Here is a 23,973-nt window from a genome sequence, read left to right as displayed (position 1 = left end):
TGCGCTCCTGCGACGCGCATGGCGCCACGACTCCCCGTGGGCCGTGGCCTTGGGCGGCGCTCGGACATGAGTACATGGCGCTCGGTGGCCTCGCGTCGCGCTACTCACTCACCGACCCACCGGCACCGCGCCGCGGCCGCGTTCGTCTCCACAGGAGTCTATGGCCACCCTCACGCCGCCACGGTCGCATCTCCTCCTCGGCCTGACAAGGCCGCAGCAGCAGCAGCCTACAGCGCTTCGTGCCTGCGCCGCCTTCTCCCGCTCTCGCCACGCGCCACTCTCACCGCGGGCCGCGCAGCCGCGGCGCGTCTTCCTCGGCCTCGGCGCCACCTTCATCGACCAGGTCACCCGCATGGCCTCCGGCGGCACCTCGTCCCGCTCTTTCGTTGCCGGAGCGAGGCCGAGGCAAGGGGTTTCCCCAGTCGAGCAGGTTTTTAGGCGCTACCTTTTTTCGAAAACATTGCTACAAAGCTGTACTATTTTTTGTTTTCGGACCTGGTTAATGGAGATCTGTTGTAGATTTTGAAGAATGTGGAGTGGCCCGATGAGTTCCCTTTCAAGCCTGAGGACTTCAGCCGCTTCGACGAGTAAGTAGCTTCTTCAGCCAATCAGCCAGCAGGCCTTGCTGCTGCCACTAGTGACTCACTATGTCTGCCCTTGTAACCTGTGGAATAATTCAGCACTGGCAGATTGATTTTAGCGTACTTAACAACAATCTTGACATAATTTGGGCAGACGGGGTTTAGGGCCTGTTCGGCTGGTATTAAAGCCGGCTGATAAGCCGGCTGAAGCTGATTTAATGTGAGAGAAAAATACTGTAGATTCTAGCTGATAAGCCGGCTGATAAGTTCAACGAAAATTTTGATTACTTGCAGATCATCAGATACTCTGTTTTACTCAGTTCCACGTTTTGTCACTCACATTGATGACCAAGCAATCCAAGCTCTCACAGAGTACTACTCTGAAGTTCTTCCTCCAAGTAATACTCCTGGGGTGGCATGTGCAGCAGCTGGGTACACTTCTGTTCTTTTTTTTGAAAGAAATCACCACTTCCGTTCTTATGTGTCACTACTATGAAGTTTCTTATGTACTGTATCCACATTATGCAGGTGAGCCACTATCCTCCCAGTTACAAACAGGAGAAGATCGTGGGGATGGGTATGAATGAAGATGAACTGAAAAGGAACTCGGTATTATGTACTGACTAAATTAGTACACTTTTGTAAACGTGATGCATGCATAGTTTCCCATTATAGAAGTATTCATCAACATTCTGAATAGTGCAAGTGGCTAGTTTGGTGTCATGCTCGATTTATTCCACTTAGGCCCCGTTTGGATCCTTAGAATTGAATTTATTTTAATAATCATTATTTAGACATATATTAATTAAGCTAATATAGTTGTATATGGATCATATTTGTATATTATTGTTGGTTATATGAGAGATACTTATGTGTTGCGTTTCTACCGTAGGGGAGTGAGTTGAAGAGCGTGTTATAAGTTGCAAGGTAGAAACATAGGATGATAATCTATAAAATTAATTTTCATCTCCCATCCTATGAATTTGAGATAGGCTTATATGTGAACTTTGGAAAGTGGTGGCATGTCAAATTCTAAGCCGAATAGACTAATTTATTAAGTAGATTTCAATTCATCCGAAACAAAGGATACAAACAGCCCCTTAAAGTTTTCAGGATAGCAGCCACATAATTTTTGGAGAGTAAGAGATGGTAGATTGGTAATTGATTATTTAATTATTTCAGCAAGTTGGGGCTTCATTTGGCGCAGCTCCATCTCCGACATGGTGAATCTGTAGTTTGTAATGTAAATTAAAGTAGTTTAAATATCTATATTTAATCTAAATTAAAAACGAAATGAGTCATGCAAATGCACTCAGCATGCCTACAGCTCCAGATCAAAGATTTTGTAGAGCTACAAATACCCAGGTCTAGGAAATCCACAAATCTCGTGGATGCCAAACAGGGACTTCATCCTTAGTTGTTCCTGATAAGGAGAGCAAAGACCTGCTGACAGTTCAGTCTTCCTATGTCTACATGTGAGAGTAGGACTATCAACAAGTGCAATTTGCACAGTTACTTCTCCTTTGATTATAGTTTTGGCTTACAAACGTTTAAATGTTAACATGAGCTCTAGGATCTATTTTTATTTTACAAACTGCAAACACGTATCTTATATGCAGCAATGTTGGAGTTTAGTCAGTAACTTTACATTGAGATCAGTTTAAATCATTACAGATAAGCCATGCACCTTTTGTAACTAATATGAGTCAGCAAGTGGTACTTCCTTTGAGCTGCTTTGCTAAACCTTCTATATGTTGACATAGCTTTTTTGTTGTTTTTTTTACGACAGTAGGTATTGACTGAGTATGTTGTGCAAGACCTCAATGTGAACCCAAAGCTTCCTTTCGAAGATAACACCTTCGATGTTATCACCAATGTGGTACTGTGTCCTATATTGTATTCTTGTTAAAAGAAGAGATTATATGTTGTAGTGCAAAGTGTTACTCCTTCCATTCCAAATTATAATAAGACGTTTTGGCTTTTTCTAGATGCATAGATTTTGCTATGCACTTAGATATAAGCTATGTCTAGATACATAGTAAAAGTAATGTATCTATAAAAGCCAAAACGTCTTATAATTTGGAATGGAGGGAGTATTACTTTATTAGCATTGTGAATTGGAGCGCAAAGATTGTTTACATTATTTGACAGTAGCACTTCTTTGCTAGTTAGGTTAGTGTAGATTACCTGACAAAACCAATAGATGTTTTTAAGGAGATGCGACGAATACTCAAGCCAAGCGGCCTTGCCATAATGAGGTAACATCCTGTCCAGAATGACACATGCTATTGACCAGAACTACTTTTGGATATCGTAGCATGCATTACCATATTTTGGTGGTAAGGATCTTAAATTATAGTTCTAACTTTGGATATAGCTTTTCAAATCGGTGCTTTTGGACAAAAGCTATATCTATATGGACATCAACTGGTGATGCCGATCATGCTTGGATAGTTGGAGCTTACTTCCATTATGCTGGTTTTGAACCTCCCCAGGTATGTACTGTTGAATAGTTATGGTGCATTCCCTAAAAAAAGATAAAGAAGAACTAGGGCTTCCAAGGTTTTTAATTGCAAGCTAATAAGGCCTCCACTGGAAGCTATGAAAAACTACTAGGGATATAACAACAGTTATTTCATTTAGCAATTTTAACAAAAAAAAGATGAAATTTTCTATTAGGTATGCACAAAAACATGGAAAGGAAAATTCATGAACGCAAATACTCAAACATATATTCAGGGCTCTAAGAAAACATGTCTCCTGGTCCATTACTCAATCAATCAACATACTCATGGCTATAATCAGTATTCATGTCCATTCAACATTAAACAATCTAACAACTCAACAATTAGACGATTGTTCAATTATTAATTAAAGCAAATATTAAATATTTGTCTCGGTCAATATTAGCGACGGTAAAATAGTTGCAACTAAGCAAATATCGATGTTCAGCAATTGACAATATCATATATAACTTCAGGCCTCCTAAAAGGCTATAGCTTTGCTATTGCGGTGCTATTTAAAACCTTGGTGAATTCCAAAAATGATATTTTTTTCTATTTTCTCCTTTGTTTGCGTGAACATGTTTCTACCTATCAAGTTAATAGCCTTCTAGACATTTGCAGTGCGTTGGAATCAAAATCCAGCTACCCCTGTATGTATTTATAGTATTCTTTAATTAATGTGTTCAAATCAATCCCATGATAAAATGTTTTTTCTTTAATTTCTGCAGGCAGTTGATATATCTCCTAATCCAGGACGAACTGACCCAATGTATGTTGTATGCTCGAGAAAGAAAATAGGGTAAACTAAATAGTGTATTTTGCAAGGTTTGTCCCTCCTTCCTCTCTGTTGATTCTAGTGTTTGATGAGATTTATTCAACAATTTCTCTAGTGTGCTTGTATATTTGTAGTGCTATCAAGAATCATATAAAGGGGAAAACAAGAAGAAGCAAGTTGCTTGCCCCTGATCGCCTGAACTTGATGCTTGGTGAACTGATGCAGGCAGCGCACGTGCATGTTTCCGTGAGCAATGCAACGATAGGAAAAGGAAGCAACACTGCTGCACAGACTATTTATAGAGGCAGTCAGATTCATGTAGTTTTTTTTTTTTGGGATAAACAGATTCATGTAGGTTGTAGCGACCGTCTTTACTAAAGCTCTCTAGAAATGATATTTTTTTTAAAATAATAATAATAGTATTTTATAAAATAATTGTAGATATGGATGGTAGTTTCACGAAATTGCAAATCTAACACAAAATTGCAAATCTAGCGTCTAGTTGACAGTTCAGCTGAAGGCTTTACTGATACTCTGGCTCTGGTAGTAACTCTCCAGCTACCTGCTGTTCATTATTGTGTACTCGTCGGTGATGAGTACCTCTGCCGGAACAAAGTTCGGTGCAGCCCGGATACAAAGCGCATCCGGTGCCCACCCTTCCGCCCGGTCGACGCGTGGAGGCGCAGGAAATCTGACGGTCACGTGTCTGGGAAGCTCCTAGCGCCTCCGAACGGCTCGCTTTCCTTCCTGGCTCCTCGCGCATCTGCATGCATGGCTCGGCAACGCGGCTGCATGCATCGCGAGGCAGGGAATTGGAATAGGCCTCCACGGGCCGAGGACATGCATGCAGCATGCTGCCGTGCCTTGCCTACGCGGTGTGATTGGCCCAAAGATCACGTAGAGTTTAGTATAATATGGTAGCTACAGTCAAGCGTGACCAATAATGGAGATAATTGCGCTTTAAAAGATAAAAGAGGGTTCAACTGCAAACAAAAATCATATGGCGCCCTCACAGTTAAAAGATTAAATTCTTTATTACACCATAATAAAATCTTGGGCAAATAATAAAATCCCGCATGCAAAGTGTAAACTTTAACAGCTTAGCACAGTTACATGTTTTCATGATTGGATCCTCCAGCGAAATGTAATCTCCTAACTGCTGACTGCAATGTGGCGCCTTGATCAACTCCAAGTAACAAACTCGTATATCCTCCTTGTATATATGGGGCAGACATGGTAGAAGAATTCCCAATCATATTAAAGTGTGGCATTGTCGCATTACCATATCCACCTTGGATCAACGGAGCAGACACGATAGAAGAATTAAGATCCTGTGTCATATTAAATGTGCATATAAGTAAATAAATTGTGAAAAGGGTATAATTAGTCTCAATCATGTCTTACAGCTAATTGCTTTGGATCAGCACCTCCATCTCCATTTTCTGCAGCAGTATTTGGATCCTCTTCTGCATATGACAAAACATGAACATAAAAAATTTATTATAGAAGCAACCATCAGGGAAGAAAAAACATCTTGAATTTGTAGGATCACTACCTTTCTTCTTAGCACTTTTCTTCTTTGACTTCACTGTCTTCTTTTCAACCACATTTTTGAACCGTGTATTCTTTGGGCCTTTTACCACCTGAGGAACTCTAAAAGATATTACACCATTCAATGAGCCTGTGTCACATTCATTCGGAATTAGAGGAACCTCATTTGATTCTTTTTCTTGCATCTTGCTAAGAGAAGTATCTGCTTGCTGGTCCAACTTCTCTATGGCTTTCTGGAAATCATCAAGAAGCTCTCTTGACACTGAACACTTCAATGCAATAGTTGTAGCTTTTCGAGAGATAAGTGCAGCATGTGCTTTCAAATCTTCCTCCTCACTTCCTTGTTTGTCGATATAAAATCCCCTTTTGGCATATTTTGTCCATCTGTTTAGAATATATTGCGATGGCAAACTATACACTCCATTTATATTGAAGACTCTAAGGGCATGCTTGCACAATATACCTATAGGACATGGATACCATTTTCAGTAAATTGTATAAAAAAATTATATTACAAATTGAAATGCATATACGTACCTATGGCTTCAAACTTTCTGCAAGAACATGTAATGGTAGAATCTTCACCGTTGAACACTACTGTTGCTCCACGAACGGATTGCATGTATGTGACAAAGAATGTCAAGTTGGTCCCTTCAGTTTGTAGCAATTTTTGAGACAATGATAATTGTTTTTTAAATTCATCCTCAAACTCAGAATACATCCTTCTTGTGTATGATTCCGCTGCGGTCTTCAGCATAGGTAAATCTGTGGTGTAAGTAACCGCGTCCTTTCGGCGTGAATTAAAGTCTTCATCCAACTCGTTTTCACGAAGACTAAGTAAAACCTTCTCACATTCTACAAGGAGTTCCGAAAGACCGAGTTTCCTACGAAATCTTTTCTTAAAGACATTGTTCATGCCTTCACTCCTTTGAGTCGAGGTCATATCCGCTGTAAAAGCATCACGGTACACAGCTGCCCACTTTGCCCTCAAATAATATAGGTTTCTCATCCAAGAGTTATCCTCTAGTTTATATTCAGATAACAACTCATTCCACTTCTCGATGAAGTAAGCCTCCGATCTATCTTCATACACACATCTCTTAAAATCAGTAAGAAACTTGTTATCTGACTTTTGAATTACATGCCCGAGATGTTTAGCAGCATTTAAGTAAATGTGCCACAAACAAAGACGATGGCTTGTATTTGGGAATACATAAGCAATTGCTCCAGCCATGGCCACGTCTTGATCAGTGAAAATTGTCCTTGGATGCTTGCCTGACATTGCTTTTAGGAAGGTTTCAAAGAGCCAAACAAATGATTCAATAGTTTCATTAAATATCAATGCAGCCCCAAAGATTATCGTCTGCTTGTGATGGTTTGTTCCAAGGATTGGAGCAAAAGGCATCTCAAACTTATTAGTCTGAAACGTAGTGTCAAATGACACAGCATCACCAAAGCATTTGTAGTCCATAATAGACTGACCATCTGCCCAGAAAAAATTTGCTATCCGACCATCTGTCTTATCTACCTGAACGGCATAAAAAAATGTAGGATCCTGTAACTGCTTGTTTCTCAGGTATTCGGCCAGTGTCTGTACATCATTGGCTTCTAAGTACTTTCTGCGCTCGCGTCCAATCTCATTATTGCAATCCATTTTTGCGAATGGCACTTTGTCGGCTCCTCCATAAAACTGCTTCATGAACTCATACACCTGGGCTGGCTTCATCCCGGCTTCTCGTATCTGGCCAATTAGCATCCTGTCTGCTTCAGTGACACGCCGTTGGGATCTCAGCTTATGCAACTTATTTGGACTAGCAAGATAATGATTATGTTCAGTTACAATCTTTTGCACTGTCCAAATCCCCTCTCTGCTGACACTAAACTGAACACGAGCATCACAACCCGTCCTTGTAGTGTCTTTTGATGACTCGGTTTGCCGATGCCCTTGGCTACTGCAAACTATATATTTCTGAGATATAGTACCATCCACTCGACGCTTTGTATTGCTCTTTCTAATACTGAACCCAACCTTACCGGCATATGTGTTATACATCTCAAAGGCTTCTTCCTCCGATTCAAAATTCATTCCAACTTCAGGAGTGATCCCAACTTTATCTGCCACCTGTTGTAAAATGAGATGATGATTAATTATTCAGTCATGTTATGCATGATCGTACCAAAATAGATGAGTAACATGCGACGTTTCTGCATTATCGTATAAATGAACATGCAATGACCCTACCTGTGATGGCTGCTCTCTGTCGACTCCATGACCACCATCAGCGATTGCATCATCCTCATGCGCATCTGAGATTGCCTGCTGTGAGCCTGTATCATCTGAAGAATCCGTCGGGAGACGTACTTGCTGTAATGAGTAACAGGAAGTTCTTGGAGACGTACAAGAAGGATCCGGCGGGAGAAGAGTCGACGCAGAAGAATCCATCTAAGAAGAGGCTGATGATTGCAAAGATTGCAAAAGATGAATTGCCCAATGCTGATGATTGCAAAGATGAATATTTTTTTAACCCTAATGAGTCGGCGTGTTCGAACCTCGACGGCGACGTCCGCAGGCCAGATGGAGGAGGTGGCGCGCCGGGCCAGATGGAGGAGGAGGCGGCGGCGGCGGCGTGTTCGACCCTCGATGGCGCTGGTCCGCCGGGCTAGATGGAATAGGCAGCGGCGGCGGCAGTGCGTTGCCAGAACCCAAACCCTCGGCCGCGCCTATTCCAATTCCCTGCCTCGCGATGCATGCAGCCGCGCTACCGAGCCATGCACGCAGCCGCGCTGCTGAGCCATGCGTGCAGATGCGCGACGAGCCAGGCAGGAAAGCGAGCCGAAGCGCTAGGAGCTTCCCAGACGCGTGACCGTTAGATTTCCTGCGCCTCCACGCGTCGACCGGGCGGAAGGGTGGGCACCGGATGCGCTTTGCATCCGGGCAGCACCGAATTTTGTTCCCCTCTGCCACTTATCACCACGGCTCAGGAGGTAAGGGCGTAAGGCTAAAATGTGGCTCGGAACTCAGAAAGGAGCAAGGGTGAACTAAATATGTGCTTCGATCTGACATACTACTACAATGAGTACAGATTGTGACAAGTTTTTTTTTTAATATGCACGAGAGTGCGCATCTTTGTTGTTACAACGCGAGGCCATGCAATTGCAGAAACAAGGTTGTGAGGCCAATCAAAGACAAAAGTATTAGCATGCCATGAACTTACCTCAAGTCCGTCTCCATTAGTCAAAATAAAGATAAATTGCACCGGTCCTTAAACTATTCGTGGATTCCCGTCTAGGGCCTCGAACTAAAAATATTACCATTTGGATCCTCGATCTATTTGTTACGTGCACCGACAGTCCAAAACACGCCACGCGTGTTCCAGGAGCTGACGTGGATATGCGAGATTGGACATTCCACCGTGTCGGAGGGGACATTCGCCCGCATGCTCGCGTCCTAGGGGTCCGAGAGGCGGCCGACGCGAGCACCTCGACGAGCGCCATCACGGCCCCCGCGCGCACGACGGGCACCCTATTCTCCGTCTCGAGCGACTGGTACGCGCACCTGCTCCGGGAGTCGGCCAACGTCGAGTACATGCTGCGGACCAACTACGACAACTTCCCCAAGGGGATTGGAAGTCCTTCGCGGCGTTGCTCGGGGACCTCCTCGGCCGCGGCATCTTCAACGTCGACGGCCTAGAGCTCGGCAGCGTCACGGTCTGGTCCTAAGCGTTCGGGGTCGTCGCACAGGAGGTGGAGTCCCGCGTCCTGCCGGTCCTCACGGCCGCCGGCGGCGGCGGCGCGGTCGTCGACCTGCAGGACGTGTTCCGCCGCTTCGCGGCTCTGCGCCATGCGCGGCACCGCCGTGGCGCCGCTGCTGTGGAGGGCCAAGCGCCTGCTCAACTCGAGTCCGAGAGGGAACTCAGGGAGGCCACCAAGCTCGTCTACGAGCACGCGGCCGCCATGACCCGGCCCGGTGTTTGATGAATTTTTGTCAGATTAAAATTCGCAGTATATACGCGTACACCTGTGTATAAGCTTGTCACGTACGTACATGCAGGTGAAGAAGCAAGCCACTATGGCCCTAGATGGCCATTGGCCAGCCTCGTATCCAGCGTCTACGTGTAGGGATACAGCGCGTGCTGACCGGAATACGCGCCTATGTGGCTATGTGTCTATGTGTGCAAGCGTGATACGTATTATCCCGGAGAACATGGACTATATGCGTACGCCGCAAGTTAGGCAGCGCGGCGTAGTACCCGTGATACGTACGCCGGCGCCGAACCAGAAGCTCGTCATGGAGAAGATGCGAAGCCGTGCCGGTGCTTGAACGCCGCGATTGGAGATGTACCCGTCGCCGGTCGTGGAGATGCAAGGCGAAGACGAAGGCGATCGAGAGCGTGTGGCTGCCGTACATGCGCGTGGAGGACCGGAGGCAAGCGTACGTACACACGAAGACCGGACGTCAGATCAGACGCCGGACGTGGCTGTTGTACGCGCGCGCGGAGACCGGAGGCCGAACCTGCAATGTGGCTCCTGAGCGCGCACGTGAAGATCCGAAGCCGACGTACGTGCATGCACCTGTGCCCAGCACACATGCGTGGGTGCGTTCGAAGATCCATGCCAGGAAGATCCACGGTGGCATGTCCACGTCACCTCCTGGTGCGCGCATGACATGTTTTGGATCGTTGGTGCACGAGACAATAGATGGAGGACCAGATGGTTGCATTTTTTTAGTTCGAGGACTCAGATGAGAACTTTTTAGTTCGAGGACTCAATGGGAACCAGCTAAAATTTGAAGGACCTACGGTACAATTTACTCCCAAATAAATTTGATGAACTTGCACAGGTTTTTGAATCACCGAGGCTGATGAGTGAGGACACCACTTATTTAATTGAACCTAGCACGGCGATTACATCCATAATTTGTAGACAGCAATGCACTAATGAGTGCTTTCAGTAATTCTTTTCCAGTCAACATATCAAACCCTTAACGCAGTATACTGTAAAAACAAACCATCCAATCAAAAGAACAGAGAATGCTGCCATCCCTACTAGGAAAGACCAGCCAGCCATTAAAATACCGATGCATGTCACAGTTAGGAAAGGTAAGAAAGACCGAACGAAAGACATTTTGTCCACCCATTGGCCATGAAACCAAACAAGGGCAGCCACATTCAAAACATTCCACTCCACAGAGCCATTGTAGGCAAGCCGGTTCAGGCAGTTTGCCACAAACGAGTGGCAATTGCAGGTGAACAGATTGTAGTACTTGTGCTGGAACCCTCTCATGCCCGATTGCAGAGCATCATCCCATGATATCGCTGCTCCAACTTCTGAATGATTGTACGACTGCTTGCATACATGTGCTGCAAGATTAACAGGAAGGCAGCACTGAGCACGAAAGGAAAAAAGAGTTAATCAAGAGGAAATCAACAAGTTGAAAAGAACTACAGGAAAAAGTCTACCCAGTGACAACAGGTTTTTACCAAAAAAAAAAAAAAAAATCAAACCAAACAAGATTACGAAACTTCGGAATTAAACTTTAAAGTGTCATAAATATTAAAACAGGAACACCTCTACTGAAATAGGAAACCTACAAGTTCACAAGAACAAGAATATATGGAATACAGACTACTAAGAAAACAAAAAACAAAAATTGATCAAGACTTCCCAATATTGGTGAACTAATCTGTTTGGCTCTGTTCTGGTCCTGCTTTTCCTGTGATAGCCAGCTACTAGCTAGAACAATCACAGGACCAGTTTCCAGATCATGTATCAAATGAAACATCACATTTATGGGCTCAGCGTTTTACAAGTACCAGTTATGAAATACTTTACTGCTGAAAAGATACTAAAATAAGGAATAATATTCGAAAATATCAACTGTTTACGGATCATGTATTGAAATTAAATGAGAACAAAGGTGCGTTGACTTCATGCAGCCCAGAAATAAATTCAGAAATTGATGACAATGGAAACTGAAATTACCAGATAAAACAAAAATACTATGACTGTGATATGTTGGCAGGCAAGCATACTACTCAGGACTATAGGATTATTAGGCTTTCTACACTTGGAAAGTAACATCTGGATTTATTTTAAGTTCTATGGAGTATGGACCCTAAACCTGTTGACATCTTAGTAGTGATTTAGATAAACTAAAGTACAAGATGAGCATCTATGTTAAATTGCATAGTCCAGAAAATGAAATTATTTTGAATCATCCTAACCTTCTTTCTGTCAAGCTGGAGGTATCTGGCAACTGAACCATAAGCAAAATTATCCATGCTCACCAAATTTGAACCAGCAAAGTCCAAGATAGCCCCATCCTCCTGACAGATTCCAACATGCCCTATGTAAGGAGCAAGCCATGAAACTACAGGAAGAGGAGTCCAGACAATGCAGCACGGGAACCTTGCTCTCTTTGGATCTATCTCGCCAAGTGACCACAGATCTTGTAATCCATTATTTGAACCGAAATCTTCATCAGCAAAATCAGCTTCAAGCTCCATTGACGAAAGTGCTTTAGGTGATATTAATGTTCCTTGTACTTGAAGAAACTAAAACAGCTTCTAGCTTCAATCTCGCAGTTTATCAACGTTTACTGAAAAGAAGGAGCTATCGGGTTAGGTTCTCAAACTTCATGATTAAAACAACTGGTGAAGAATCAAAAAGGTGCACCTAGTTTAGTACACTACCTTTACAATTTCATACGGCAATGTCACTATGTAATACATCGAATGTGGACATAAAAGTACAAACAATGGGTCCTGAACCATATCAATATCTTTACCACTGATACAAACTCTTCTCAAGTATAGTTGCTGCTCACTTCTCCCAACACAAGCCACCTAAAAATAAATTAGCATGTCCCCCATTTGTATTTTGGGTACAGTTGGACCAGGCGTTAATTTTGCTATATCTGAGGAGGCACCCATGCACAAATTGTAAAGCTATCATTACGTTCTTGTCAGCACCATATATTGGTAAAAGATTTACAGACTTTGGACATTTGTTGATGTAGTTTTTATTTGTCTAACATATTAAGGGGTCTCTTGAATACAATAGGTTGCAGAAGATAGTTACGAATTGGTAAGGAATGGCAACTGAATATATTCCTACGTTTGAAACACAGGCACATTTGCACGTCCAGGAGCTGCTGCCTCTCCTCTCCCCAATGGCTCAATCCAAACCTAGTGTACACCAGCGCGTCTTCCCGCATTTCAACGAAAATGGTGAAATGGAATGCCGAGATCCGTTCAAAAAAAAAAGGTAAAGAAGTGTAGAGGCGTTGCAGGGAGTGAACACTGAACAGTACAGGAAATCGATTTCTATGTAGCTGGGTGTGCTAATCGCGCTCAGTGTTACGGGCAATTTAGTATCAAGTTCAATTTCAGGCGTACCCCTGCTCTGTCTGGTTCTATGTAGGCTAACCGGAAACAATAAAGAGAGAAGTGAATCGCAACACAGCTCCCGCCATCTCCCATCTCAGCCGACCAGAACAAACCAAAGCTCACTAACTCAATCCCAAATCCACTTCCGAGCAGCGCGATATAACACGAGGCTGAGAACCGAAGCTCTAAAGAAACAAGCAGTAGAACTCACCGGAGGAACTGGATCAGCTCGCTGTACGACCCGCTGGCCGGTGCCGAGGCGGGGTCAACCTGGTCGGGGCGCCGCCGCTCGCCGTATTGGGCATGAAGAAGATGACTCGAGCGTGCGCCGTGCCGCTGGGCTTGCTGCGGGGAAAGGAAAGAGAGTGGGGGAGGCGCGGTTGTAGAGGCGGGTGGTGATTGTGATGTGGGGAGGAGGGAAATGTGCATGCACCTGGACCGGATGGGCAGCACCCGCAAATGGTAGGCGCACACGCAGGTGGCAGGCGCTTACTTCGTCGGTCGGCGTTCTTTTGTGCCTCCGTGGGCGGTGCTTACTCCGTACTTGCCACATTTGCTTTCCCCGTAGCCGTAGCCGTAGCCGTAGGCGGTGCCCGGTAGCACGCACATGGGCCCAGGGACAACCGCGGCCGGTGCCATCTGGGCATTTTGCATTTACGGTGGTGGGGAAGAGAAGGCCTCGAGGAGTGGATACGGATGGAAACTGAACGCAAATGACACATGAAGATAATTGGTGACAAAAGCAGTGTTGAAAACGCGACGAGAATGATTAAACGATTCGCTCCCATTTTGTTTGAGGACCAAAGTTTTCCGCCGACCGTATGAATACAATGGCCCTAAAGATAATAGTGGAACATTATTATGTCTTGAACTACAAGAGAAAATCATAAAATTGAAGATATAACACTGGAGCAACTTGCCTTACTTACTCTGTCCTAGAGGGAATATAAATCTTGCTTTCCGAGGAGTCGACGATTCTTAATTTTCACCCTATTTCGACGGATGGTTTCTACGACCGATAAGTCGGCTGAAGTTGCTTTGTTGCCAGAGAAAAACGTTATACCATAGCTGATAAGCCAGGCTGATAAGTTCAAACAAACAGGGTAAATGATGTTTATAATGCGTAATAAGCATCATTAGATTAATCATAAAATATATTTTCATAATAAATCAAATTGAAGATCAAATGTAGATTAATATCTCCTATAAACTCGATCAAACTTAAGATTCTTTTATTCCTATTAAAACGAGATTTACATTTTTTTTTTGACACGGAGAGTATAAAATACTGAAACAATAAACTGCACGTCTGCAAGCTGAGAAAAAAAAGTTATGTACGGTTGTGCCCCTATCCAATAAATGGAATGCATTTAGTACTTCAGCGGTACTTTTTAGCGAAATGAAGTGTTTTTCTCCCATAACAAATCAGCGTAAGCCAAATTTCTGGCATACGGGAAACCCGAGCACTGAAGCTGACTCTTCTAGAAGCAGCTTTGCTTGCGCATCAATCTGTCTGGACTGGAGACGGCCAGACGGGGCGGGAAGGCAGGTCAGCGGAGCACCAAGCTGGTGCTATCCAAGAGACCAAGAGTAGCACAAGTTTTCAGAGCTCCCGTTTCTTTCTTTGTCGACTGTTCATCTCCATCTTCTGTTGCCACTTTAGGAGCCACAAAACTACTGCACAATCAACTGTTCATCGCCCTAGTCTTCAACTTGTGTATTGAAAACGAAGCTGGGGAATGCCGCAGTCGTGTCCCTGCGAAGGAAAAGAAGTTGAATAAGCACACGTTCGTACTATTACTGGCAGACATTCAGAAGCAGATAGCAAATTAATTGCAGACATTCACAAGGCAAATGATGAACTAGCATCTCATAGGTGATAGGCCAATAAAGAAGACAAGCTGATGAAATGCACGAATTACAACTAGTATCCATACTTCAAGTGTGGCAGTGTCATCTTCTTTATAACAGAAGGGTGCTGCAATACAAAATCTCTCCACTCCTCTCTGCTAATCCTGTTGTCCTTATCAGTATCAGCGTCCTCAAATGTCTGCAGAAGGATACAGCGCGCATACCTCGATCAGAGATGCCTTCTACTTAATGCAGAAAGAGAAGAGGGGTTGAGGGGGGAACACAGTGATGATGGTACCTTGTCTATTATCGTTTCCACGAGATTGTCAGACAGCTCCAACTGTGACTCCATCAAAGTAGCAACTACCATTTGTTTTACCTGAGGAAAATAACATATATTGGTTTTATACTTCAGAATTGCGCCATGTCATGTCATAGACTTGTAATGTCTCCTGAAAAGCTCCATTACCGAGAACAAGCTTAACTATATTTCATTGTTGTCAACACTATTCTATTCAAGACTGTAATCTATTGTAAATCAAGAGCATGTCCATATTGCTCCTTGAATTAGTAATCCCAAGCCTACTTATTTTTACAATTTTTTTTATGAAGTAACTACACGAGTTTACCAAGCTGATATTTCGCTGAAAAGATCAAAACCTTGCGATCATTACTAAAAAGGACAACAAAATAGGAACATCATGATTAAGCTTGTTCTGATGCTTGTAAGGGTTTCAACAAGAAAAACATTTTAAGATGAGGTGCGCACTGCAAATAACCAGTGCTCATCCGCAAAGGATGTCACATTGGTTCTCTCCAAACATTAAGGAACAGAGAGACTGACAGTGGCAATGCACATGCAGAAGTCTCGAATAGTTGAATACAAAATGTTGACACAGCTATACAAATCGCTGAAGAGAATTTGTTCAGATTATGCACTAACAAATCTATACACACCTCTTCACGCTCGATGAAACCAGTTTGCCTCAAGTCATACAATCTGAATGAAACTGAAGTGCGAAACACAACTTAGTGGCAGACATAACTTAGCATGTCAAGAATTATCAATCACGTTGATCATACTTACAATCAATTTTGTCTTCAAGAGGAGCATTTGGATGAAAGACACTTATTGCATGGATAAACTCATCAAATTCAATAACAGAATTTTTCTTTTCATCAAAAAGATCAAAAACCTACAGGAACAGGAGAAAGGAAAGACTCAAATTAGTGGACCTACTTGGAATGCAAGCAAATTTCAGAATCTAAAACTAAGGTAGCTTTCAGATGTTATGGAAGCTATCAAATCGTACAGTATTTTTTCTATTTTTTGGGATTTTGACATTATAGCATGGGAGAACCCAACAGGTAATGATGTGGTTAGTTGTGATGTCTCAACATCAGTATAACTTCACAAGTTATGCAATGTGGTTCCACCCATACTGCATGAAGCTTAGTTTTTCTTAAAGAAAAAGATGAAACTGGGAAGTAAGTCATGAATGGCATCTTATCAAGCAGCAAAATCCCAGCTCCTTTGGAAGATTCTATAGTACAGCATTTGAGATAGATCCAGAAAAAGAACAAGTCATGTGATACTTGAGCAGCCAAAAAGGTTAAAGAATTTTTTAACCAAGAGGAGTGTGCAGACATTTTCATCTTAGTCATTTCCTTTTTCTTTCTTTTTTCCATTTCTGTTTGACAACCGGGAGAGCAAGCTTTGGCACTTACTCTATCTAGAAAAATATTTTTCCCAAATGGTGTCTTGAATAATGCCAACTGCAGCTCCTCCTGAAAAACAAGGAGAACCTTTACAATCAAAGTGAGGGTCCCAATTCCACATGGATTGGCTAAACTGGATCAATATCTGTTTGGAATGCACGAACCTCACTGAATTTTGAGGAACTTCACAGCAAAGAGTTTAATTGTGAATTGTCACAGGAATATAAAAGGCTCAACCGCCTAACCGGATCGAAAAGTTTAAACACAAGCGCATGTCTGGCCAACCGGACCACAAAAAAAGCGTATAGCGATAAACATTTTAAAAAACCTTATGGATCAGCCCGTCGTCGATGATGGAGCAGCTGATCTTCTTGTACAGCTCGTACAGCGCCTCCACCTCGTTCACCGAAACTCCCAGCAGCCACACGCGGAAAAACATCTCAGGCCACAACAGCAGACGGAAGAGAACACAAAAGCCGAACAGGCAGCCGCATACTTACAGCAGCGGGACTCATCGGCGAGCTCGGCTAGCTCACGGAAGGTGAGACGTCTGCCGGCCCGGAGGCGCGCGCATATGTCGAGCGCAGGCAGCAGCCTGGGCGGGCTCTTCTGGAAGCACCGCGAGGCCGCGAGCAGGACCGCGTCGACCACGGCGAGCACCGGGAACAGCGCCGCGCAGGCTAACTCCCCCAGCGTCAGGGAGCTCCTCGACGCCTGTAAATCAACACCGGATCAGGCCGAAATGAGAAATGGTGAGACCGGATCGGAGGTGGCGATAGGGGTCCGGTCTTCGGTGCTACGAGCGTACTAGAGAATTCGAGGAGCGGCAGGAGTCCATGGGCCCCGGAGCCGGCGGTGAACCATCGATCGACCGGGGGCACGAGGCGTCGTCCTCTCCGTTCGCGGGTTGTTGGGGCGGCCGGACAGGATCGTCACGTTACGAACGGCCGTCGGACGGAGCGGTGGGGGAGCTGGGGATATGATAGGCTGCTGGTGGAATGCCGGAATTGGCAGACCAGGCTAGCTCGGTCGCGTTTTCTTTTCTCAATCATTCACCGGTCCACCCGCAAGATAGTTTAATTTCGATTTTTTTTATGGGTTATTCGATTTTTGCCATTATAATTTTTCAAGTTTTGAAGAACGTCGTTACTATTTGTCTTATTGGAAATTTGTTATTGCTATTCTGCTTCCCCCTCTCTCTTGTCCTTTGCTACGTCTGGAGCGTAGCTAGGTCCACCTACAGGCGTCGTATTTCGATATTGGGCCGTATTGCCCCTGTACGAGAGGATAAGGCTGAGCAGCACGCCACCGTTCTTCTCTGCCGCCCCCGTTCTTCTCTCGCATTCTTCCCCCTTCTCTACCGCACACCTGCGCCACTGTCCATTCTTCTCCCTTCATCCCTCTGATCAAACCCTAACCCCATCTCTTTCCGCGGCGAACCAAGCGTGAGCGGTGGCGGCGAATCGAGGCGTGGTTGACGGCGGTGATCGGAGGTGGTGGCGACGGAGACAAACCCTAACCTCGCGTCCACTGGAGGTGATGGAGGCACCCTGATGGCGGGGAGCTCAGGCTTAGTGCCTCCGTGCGTGTCCACTGCTCCGACAGTGATGGAGGACAACGGCAACAGGTACCCTTTCTGCATCCTTCGTCTCCATGTGGTCAACACAGTTGGCGATTAGTTGCTATTCTGATGATTTGTGCATGTATACATTTTGATTTGGAGATGAATTTACTGCTTCTTAGAGGTGCGATGTTTGCGCTAGAGGTTAAAGTTGAAGCTTTTGCTTCCAAAGACTCAACTAGTAGGAAATCATACACAAAGGCCGAGTGTTTAAGTGGGATGTGGAGTATGGGTCACTGACACTAGACTTGTTGTTGAAACATCTGGCAACAGAAATGAATCTATGCATTAACAAGACACCCACTGTTTGGTTCTTTGACAAAAGATTGAATGAGGATGTCAGACTAGTTGATAAGATACAGATGGTTGATTTATTTGAAATGCATAAGGAGGAGATGACCTGTCATCAGGGTGCATCAAACTCAGGTTCCACATAAATTGCACTATCATGAGTTAGAGCCAGATAGAGAGGCAGCTAGAGAGCCAGATATCTTTGATAACGATGAAGAATACGTGGGAGTTGATGATGAGGCCATGTATGATGAAGCGCCACCTACTGAGTTTGCACAGCCACAACCATTTGACAATGCTAACACTCATGCTACTGCTGATCCATCTGATGACTTTGTCCATGTTGAGGCAGAGGTGGATGATGTTGATCCTCTGGAGATAAATGTATTGCATGACCCTGAGAACCCAAAGATTGTGAAGGGGGAGCTGTTTCTTGATATCATTGCATTCAGGAAAGCATTAAGACATTATGCTGTGAAGACTGGGTTTGAGCTTGCTCCTGGTTACAAAAGTGACAAGCAAATGTTCATAGCAAAGTGTGCTGCTGAGGGATACCCTTGGTGCATACATGCTTCCACTATTTTTTATAAGAAAAATGTATAGGTATATTTCTTTTCTGATTTGTGATATATCATTATCTCTGTTAACATTTATTTTTTGATTTTTGATGTATTATTTTCTGTTAACATTTTCTTTTATCGTATGCTATTGTCAGTGTTCGCCTAAACGGCCTAAACGGTCGATTAAACGGCCAGTAAACAGTAAACGGTGGTAAACTGTTTTGTTTAGGGGGTAAACGGAAATTAAACGGTTGATCGTTTAAACGATCAAAAAAATGGGAAAAATGGTCTAAATGGTCTAAACGGAACGGAGCTAAACAACTGTTTAAACGGATGTTTAGGCGAACACGAGATAAATCAAGTTCAATTTTGTATGGATAAATTTATATACTTAAGTTTATTATATTTATAAACGTGTACACTTGATATGTGTTACATGCATAAATATCTATATTTGGTTCTTTTCACATACATAAATATATATGCATACCAAAATAATTGATTTTTGCTCGGATAAATATGTATAAATGCTAGAATAATTGATTTTTTACACGCACATATATAATTATATATTCTTTTTTTTAAAGTACAAAACCATTTAGACCGTTTAACTTCGTTTAAACACCGTGTAAATAGCCTAAACGCTAAACGAAGGGCGATCGTGTAAAGACCATTTACCGTTTAGAAAAATGTTACCTATTGTAGATCAAAAAGCTTCCGGTTGACCACAATTGTCCTACCACCAAGCTGAGAGAAGGAAAAATAGCCAGTCATGGCTTATGTGCAGATAGGATTGGATATTGGGTTAAGAATAACCCAACAAAGGAAGCAAAGGAGGTCTTTGAACTTATTTTGTAGTCTTTGGCAATGTAATGCATGTGATGGCCTTTTGTGATGGCTTGTGAATTTCAGGTTGCCTATAATGCTTGAAAACTAGAACAAGCTGAATTGATGAACTGGATGTACTGTTAGCTGTACTGTGATAGTCTTTTGTGATGTCTGCAATGCTTGAGTACTTGAACAAGCTGAAATGCTACTGTCATTAATATTATCAGTATGCCTGTGAATTCATACTGTCACTTGGTTCTCTTTCAGTAGTATCTGTTGTTTTTGTTGTATACACATAAACCTCTTATTTCATTTGAACTTGTTAATGTCAGACAATACATAGATTGTCCCAATATCTACTGTATTGTTTACAGAAATTATCAATTCTATTACATGGGGTTGTACCATGTGTGTTTGTCTAGTTGGTATTTTTGCCAGGTAGCTGAGTTTAGGCATTTTGTCTGTTTAGCATGTATCCTGGATGAATGTTAGGTGTGACTCCTCAGGTTTGAGATCTCACTTCTCACCAGGATGGCTTGGCCATGATGCTTTGTGCGGTAATGAAATTGGATTAAAACCAGAGCACAAGTATGAGACCAATTGGATTAAAACCATGATGGCTTTGACCAATTGATCCAAAAATATGTTTAGGGGGTTAATCTTACAACCATAGCACTACAAATTATTTGAAAACTTTTAGATTCTATTCATCAACTTTAGGCACTGGTACATTAACCAGATAATGAAAGCTTACAATAGCTAAGACCAACAGAAGCTACATTGCATACAATTCACTACTTCCAAAGTTTGCTCATAAGACAACCAATAGCTACACCTACACAGACTACTGCTATAACAACACAATCCATCTTGATCTTTTGAACTTGCGCCTTCACCACCGAAAGATCAGTCACAACACTATCAAGTTTCTGCTTCATTTCATTGAGTTCTAGCTTTAGGTCAAAAATGAGCTCGACACCTTCTCCTTAACTCAAATGGCTCACCTTCTTCGATCGATTCTGCTGCTGCTGCTGCTCTGGGTTGCGTAAGAATACAACATACTACGCCTCGGACATTATGATGCCACATGTTGTCGGGTCACCCTGCATCCCACAAAACCCTAGCCGCATGAAAAACATCTAAGAAACTTCAAATTGAACACAAATTGACTTACTTTGATGTTGTTTGGGCACTTGACGAAGGTCTTGCCATAAGTGGCACGCTGGTTGCTTCTGATTCGTACCAACTGAACTCGGCAATCCGGGCACTCTACGAGTGGGTGCAGCGGCGAGCTTCTTGATCCCCTAGTCCGCCGAGCTGGAGCTGGCCGCCGCTACTCCACTAACCTGGCTTCCACTCATCTGCGGCAATGGCAGGTGGCGTGAGCGTCAGCGGTGAGATGTGCAGGTTAGGGTTTGTCTTCATCGCCACCAACTCCGATCGCCGCCGCCAACCACGCCTCGATTCGTCGCCACTGCTCACGCCTGGTTCGCCGTGGAAAGAGATGGGGTTAGGGTTTGGTCGGAGGGATGAGGGGAGAAGAATGGACGGTGGCGCGGGCGTGCGACAGAGAAGGGGGAAGAATGCGACGGGGGCGGCATAGAAGAACGACGGCGTGCTGCTCAGCCTTATCCTCTCGTACAGGGGCAATACGGCCCAATACCGAAATACGACGCCTGCAGGTGGGCCTAGCTACTCTCCAGACGTAGCAAAGGGCAAGGGAGAGGGGGAAGCAGAATAGCAATGGCAAATTTCCAATAAGACGAATAGTAATGGCGTTCTTCAAAACTTGAGAAATTATAATGGCAAGAATCCAAATAACCCTTTTTTTATCCACCTCATTACAATTTTTAAAGTTCACATTGTAACATCCCGGCCCAGGGCTTAACAGGATTAATAGGATACTCATACCAATAAGTTGCAACTTCTTTTCCGGAAGCCCATCTACAAATAACTCCGAGGTTAAGCGTGCTTGGCCTGGAGCGATGGGTGACCGACCGGGAAGTTCTTCCCGGGTGCGCACGAGTGAGGACAAAGTGCGCAGAAAAGACCTGTGTTGGTCTGTGAGGGCAGTCTATATCCTAGAGAAGCTGTCAGATGTAAACGGGCCCGGCCTCGGAGAGGCGGGACGTTACACACATCATTAAAATTCATCTATTTAAAGAACTATCTTTATAATTCCATTTATCCCCCGTTCAAGTTATTTTTTTCACCTCTTGTGCTCATGGCCCTACTATCACGCACGTATTCATATGGGAATAAGCGTACAGGCCCACTATGCGTGAGCCGAAGTGGCTACGCCGGTCCGGTGGCAACCTCGCGAGGCGGAGTGGTGGCGCTACGATCAATTTGTCTATCATATATGTTTTTTGTACTGTTGCTTGTAGTAATGATTCACATGTGTACATTTTTGTCGTTACAAATTTGCTATGATTTTTCTAGATGAAATTAAATATGAAATTACCTAAATTTCTAACATAATCTTCTTTCGGAAATAGATGGCTGTCAATAATCTTCTTCACGAAACCTCTTGTCGACACAGAATTTTCGTCTCCGTGCCGAGGACACACGCAGCAAGCCGGAAGGGTCCGCTCGATGAAGCAGATCCGTCTAGCTTCAGCGCAAGGGTGGTCGATCCTGCGCAATCCTCCCGAGACGTGCCAGTTAATTTGATCCTACAATTGACAAGGAGAGAAAGCTCATCAGTAATTAAGGGTGAAACGTGCCGGTGTTGCCACACAGTTCCGGATGTGCGGCTCTAAGAGACGATATGAGAGGAGATCGACTAAATAGTCGATTCTAGCCTATTCATAAGAATAAATCGATTAAAGCTCATGGGGTCATATAAGAAGAATCGGTTATCATTTAGGATAAATATTATTTAAGCAAATATTAATCAATGGCAATAAGATATCAATGATGATCGGTTTATACTGAGCCAATGATTACAAGTAACCGAACTCCTTTTTATATAAAAAGACAATTCAACACCACTTAACCATTTAATAAAGATAAATCTAATGAACATGTTAGATCTCATCCATCGCCATGACCAGTGGGCATGAGGCAGAATCATGCAGGCTATAGTAACAACAATAGACTCGACGACCCTAACTCATTACTAATATCGGTGGGGCATAAGGCAGAATCATGCAGGCCGTAATACAATAATAAGATCATGGGGCTAATGTATCTTTCAACTTATCTCTACTTCAATGATCTCGTAATGTAAACTGTTCGTGAAAGCACTCGATATCAGCTAAACAGTCGATTCAGGAATAGCGCACAGTTAAGGTCATGCCTCCTCAGGAACGGGTCTACCAACTAACGATCCCCACTCCATGGTGCCAATAGTGGGGTGAGAGGCAGAATCCCACAGGCCATGATGACTGGCCATGGAACGGTTTTCATTAACCAATAGATATACTCAAGATCGGACATGCCTTAAACGCACGCTATGCACGATTAAGATTGATGTAAAACAGTCGATAAAAACATAATTCATCGTTTAAGGTGTAGATTAGATCAACTTTAAATTAGCAAACGATGAGTTAAACAAGATATAAGGCCAATCTAGATCAATCTCAATCGGGCAGAGTGATATTGCTGTAATTAGATAAATGATGAAAGCAATAAGCAATATCGGTAACTTAATGAATCTACCAAAGACTACAATACTAAGGTAGAGCCGATAACTTGACCTTGATCTAATTCAAGCAGTGGGGTGTGAGGTAGAATCACACAGGTGAAAGGTCCTAATGGCTAGAGGGGGGTGAATATCCTATTAAAAAATTTCTACAACAACACTTAACAAACCAGTTAGACAATTATGAGGCGAAGCGAGTGTTGCGCTAGCCTACTAAAAATGCAAGCCACCTACCACAATTCTAATTTATGTAGTTTCTATCCACACAATAACTATGTCACTACACTAAGTTAGCGTGCTCTCAAAGGCTAACTAAAGAGTCACACTAACCAAACTAACAAGCTCTCACAACTAGCTACACTAAAGAGCTTGACAACTAGTTTGCGGTAATGTAAAGAGAGTGAGCAATTTGTTTATACCGCCATGTAGATGAAGAAGCCAATCAATCACAAGGATGAATAAAAATAAAGACCAATCACCTCGGAATCAATGATGAACACAATGATTTTTTACCGAGGTTCACTTGCTTGCCGGCAAGCTTGTCCTCGTTGTGGCGATTCACTCACTTAGAGGTTCATGCGCTAATTGGCTTCACACGCTAAACCCTCAATAGGATGCCGCACAACCAACATAAGATGAGGATCACATAAGCCACGAG

General features: G+C 43.6%; 3 protein-coding genes and 1 pseudogene across 4 annotated transcripts; 1 reads left to right on the top strand and 3 right to left on the bottom strand.

The window, feature by feature from the left end:
• The first annotated feature begins 74 nt into the window (after nt 1-74).
• On the top strand, nt 75-4,295 carry LOC136450340 (uncharacterized; annotated as a pseudogene).
• Nucleotides 4,296-4,969: 674 nt separating this feature from the next.
• Nucleotides 4,970-7,503, bottom strand: LOC136455016 (protein FAR1-RELATED SEQUENCE 5-like). The gene is made up of 4 exons (XM_066455217.1): nt 5,949-7,503; nt 5,416-5,874; nt 5,265-5,326; nt 4,970-5,191 (listed from the first exon to the last, which is right to left on the bottom strand). Exons 1-4 carry the CDS (start codon nt 7,495-7,497, stop codon nt 4,970-4,972), a joined length of 2,292 nt encoding a protein of 763 aa, XP_066311314.1. The 5' UTR covers nt 7,498-7,503.
• Nucleotides 7,504-10,265: 2,762 nt separating this feature from the next.
• LOC136450339 (protein REVERSION-TO-ETHYLENE SENSITIVITY1-like) lies at nt 10,266-13,311 on the bottom strand. The gene is made up of 4 exons (XM_066450733.1): nt 13,233-13,311; nt 13,011-13,144; nt 11,636-12,009; nt 10,266-10,796 (listed from the first exon to the last, which is right to left on the bottom strand). Exons 3-4 carry the CDS (start codon nt 11,915-11,917, stop codon nt 10,377-10,379), a joined length of 702 nt encoding a protein of 233 aa, XP_066306830.1. The 5' UTR covers nt 11,918-12,009; nt 13,011-13,144; nt 13,233-13,311; the 3' UTR covers nt 10,266-10,376.
• A 709-nt stretch (nt 13,312-14,020) lies between these two features.
• On the bottom strand, nt 14,021-17,374 carry LOC136450338 (calcineurin B-like protein 10). 2 transcript variants are annotated; one of them, XM_066450731.1, is made up of 9 exons: nt 17,178-17,374; nt 16,870-17,083; nt 16,698-16,780; nt 16,379-16,438; nt 15,738-15,846; nt 15,608-15,660; nt 14,949-15,029; nt 14,737-14,849; nt 14,023-14,555 (listed from the first exon to the last, which is right to left on the bottom strand). In XM_066450731.1, the coding sequence occupies exons 1-9, from the start codon at nt 17,205-17,207 to the stop codon at nt 14,501-14,503; spliced, it is 798 nt and encodes a 265-aa protein (XP_066306828.1). In that variant the 5' UTR covers nt 17,208-17,374; the 3' UTR covers nt 14,023-14,500. The 2 variants fall into 2 exon arrangements, with proteins under 2 accessions (XP_066306829.1, XP_066306828.1); XM_066450732.1 differs by lacking the exon at nt 14,737-14,849 and having other exon boundaries at nt 14,021-14,555.
• Between the last annotated feature and the right edge of the window lie 6,599 nt (nt 17,375-23,973).

Source organism: Miscanthus floridulus, chromosome 5, assembly GCF_019320115.1.
Source record: "Miscanthus floridulus cultivar M001 chromosome 5, ASM1932011v1, whole genome shotgun sequence".
Lineage (NCBI taxonomy): Eukaryota > Viridiplantae > Streptophyta > Magnoliopsida > Poales > Poaceae > Miscanthus > Miscanthus floridulus.
This window is presented reverse-complemented; position numbering and strand designations above follow the sequence as displayed.

What these genes read in the sequence shown, in the direction of transcription:
- LOC136455016 (XM_066455217.1), bottom strand. Translation starts at nt 7,497, where the DNA reads ATGAATTTTGAATCGGAGGAAGAAGCCTTTGAGATGTATAACACATAT. An exon ending in GAAAAGTGCTAAGAAGAAAG is followed by an intron (nt 5,327 to 5,415) that starts GTAGTGATCCTA and finishes TGTCATATGCAG; the next exon opens with AAGAGGATCCAAATACTGCT. An exon ending in CTGATCCAAAGCAATTAGCT is followed by an intron (nt 5,192 to 5,264) that starts GTAAGACATGAT and finishes AATATGACACAG; the next exon opens with GATCTTAATTCTTCTATCGT.
- LOC136450339 (XM_066450733.1), bottom strand. Translation starts at nt 11,917, where the DNA reads ATGGAGCTTGAAGCTGATTTTGCTGATGAAGATTTCGGTTCAAATAAT. An exon ending in TCCAGCTTGACAGAAAGAAG is followed by an intron (nt 10,797 to 11,635) that starts GTTAGGATGATT and finishes TTTCGTGCTCAG; the next exon opens with TGCTGCCTTCCTGTTAATCT.
- LOC136450338 (XM_066450731.1), bottom strand. Translation starts at nt 17,207, where the DNA reads ATGGACTCCTGCCGCTCCTCGAATTCTCTA. An exon ending in AAAATATTTTTCTAGATAGA is followed by an intron (nt 15,847 to 16,378) that starts GTAAGTGCCAAA and finishes CTGTTCCTGTAG; the next exon opens with GTTTTTGATCTTTTTGATGA. An exon ending in GTTTCATCGAGCGTGAAGAG is followed by an intron (nt 15,030 to 15,607) that starts GTGTGTATAGAT and finishes TATTTTCCTCAG; the next exon opens with GTAAAACAAATGGTAGTTGC.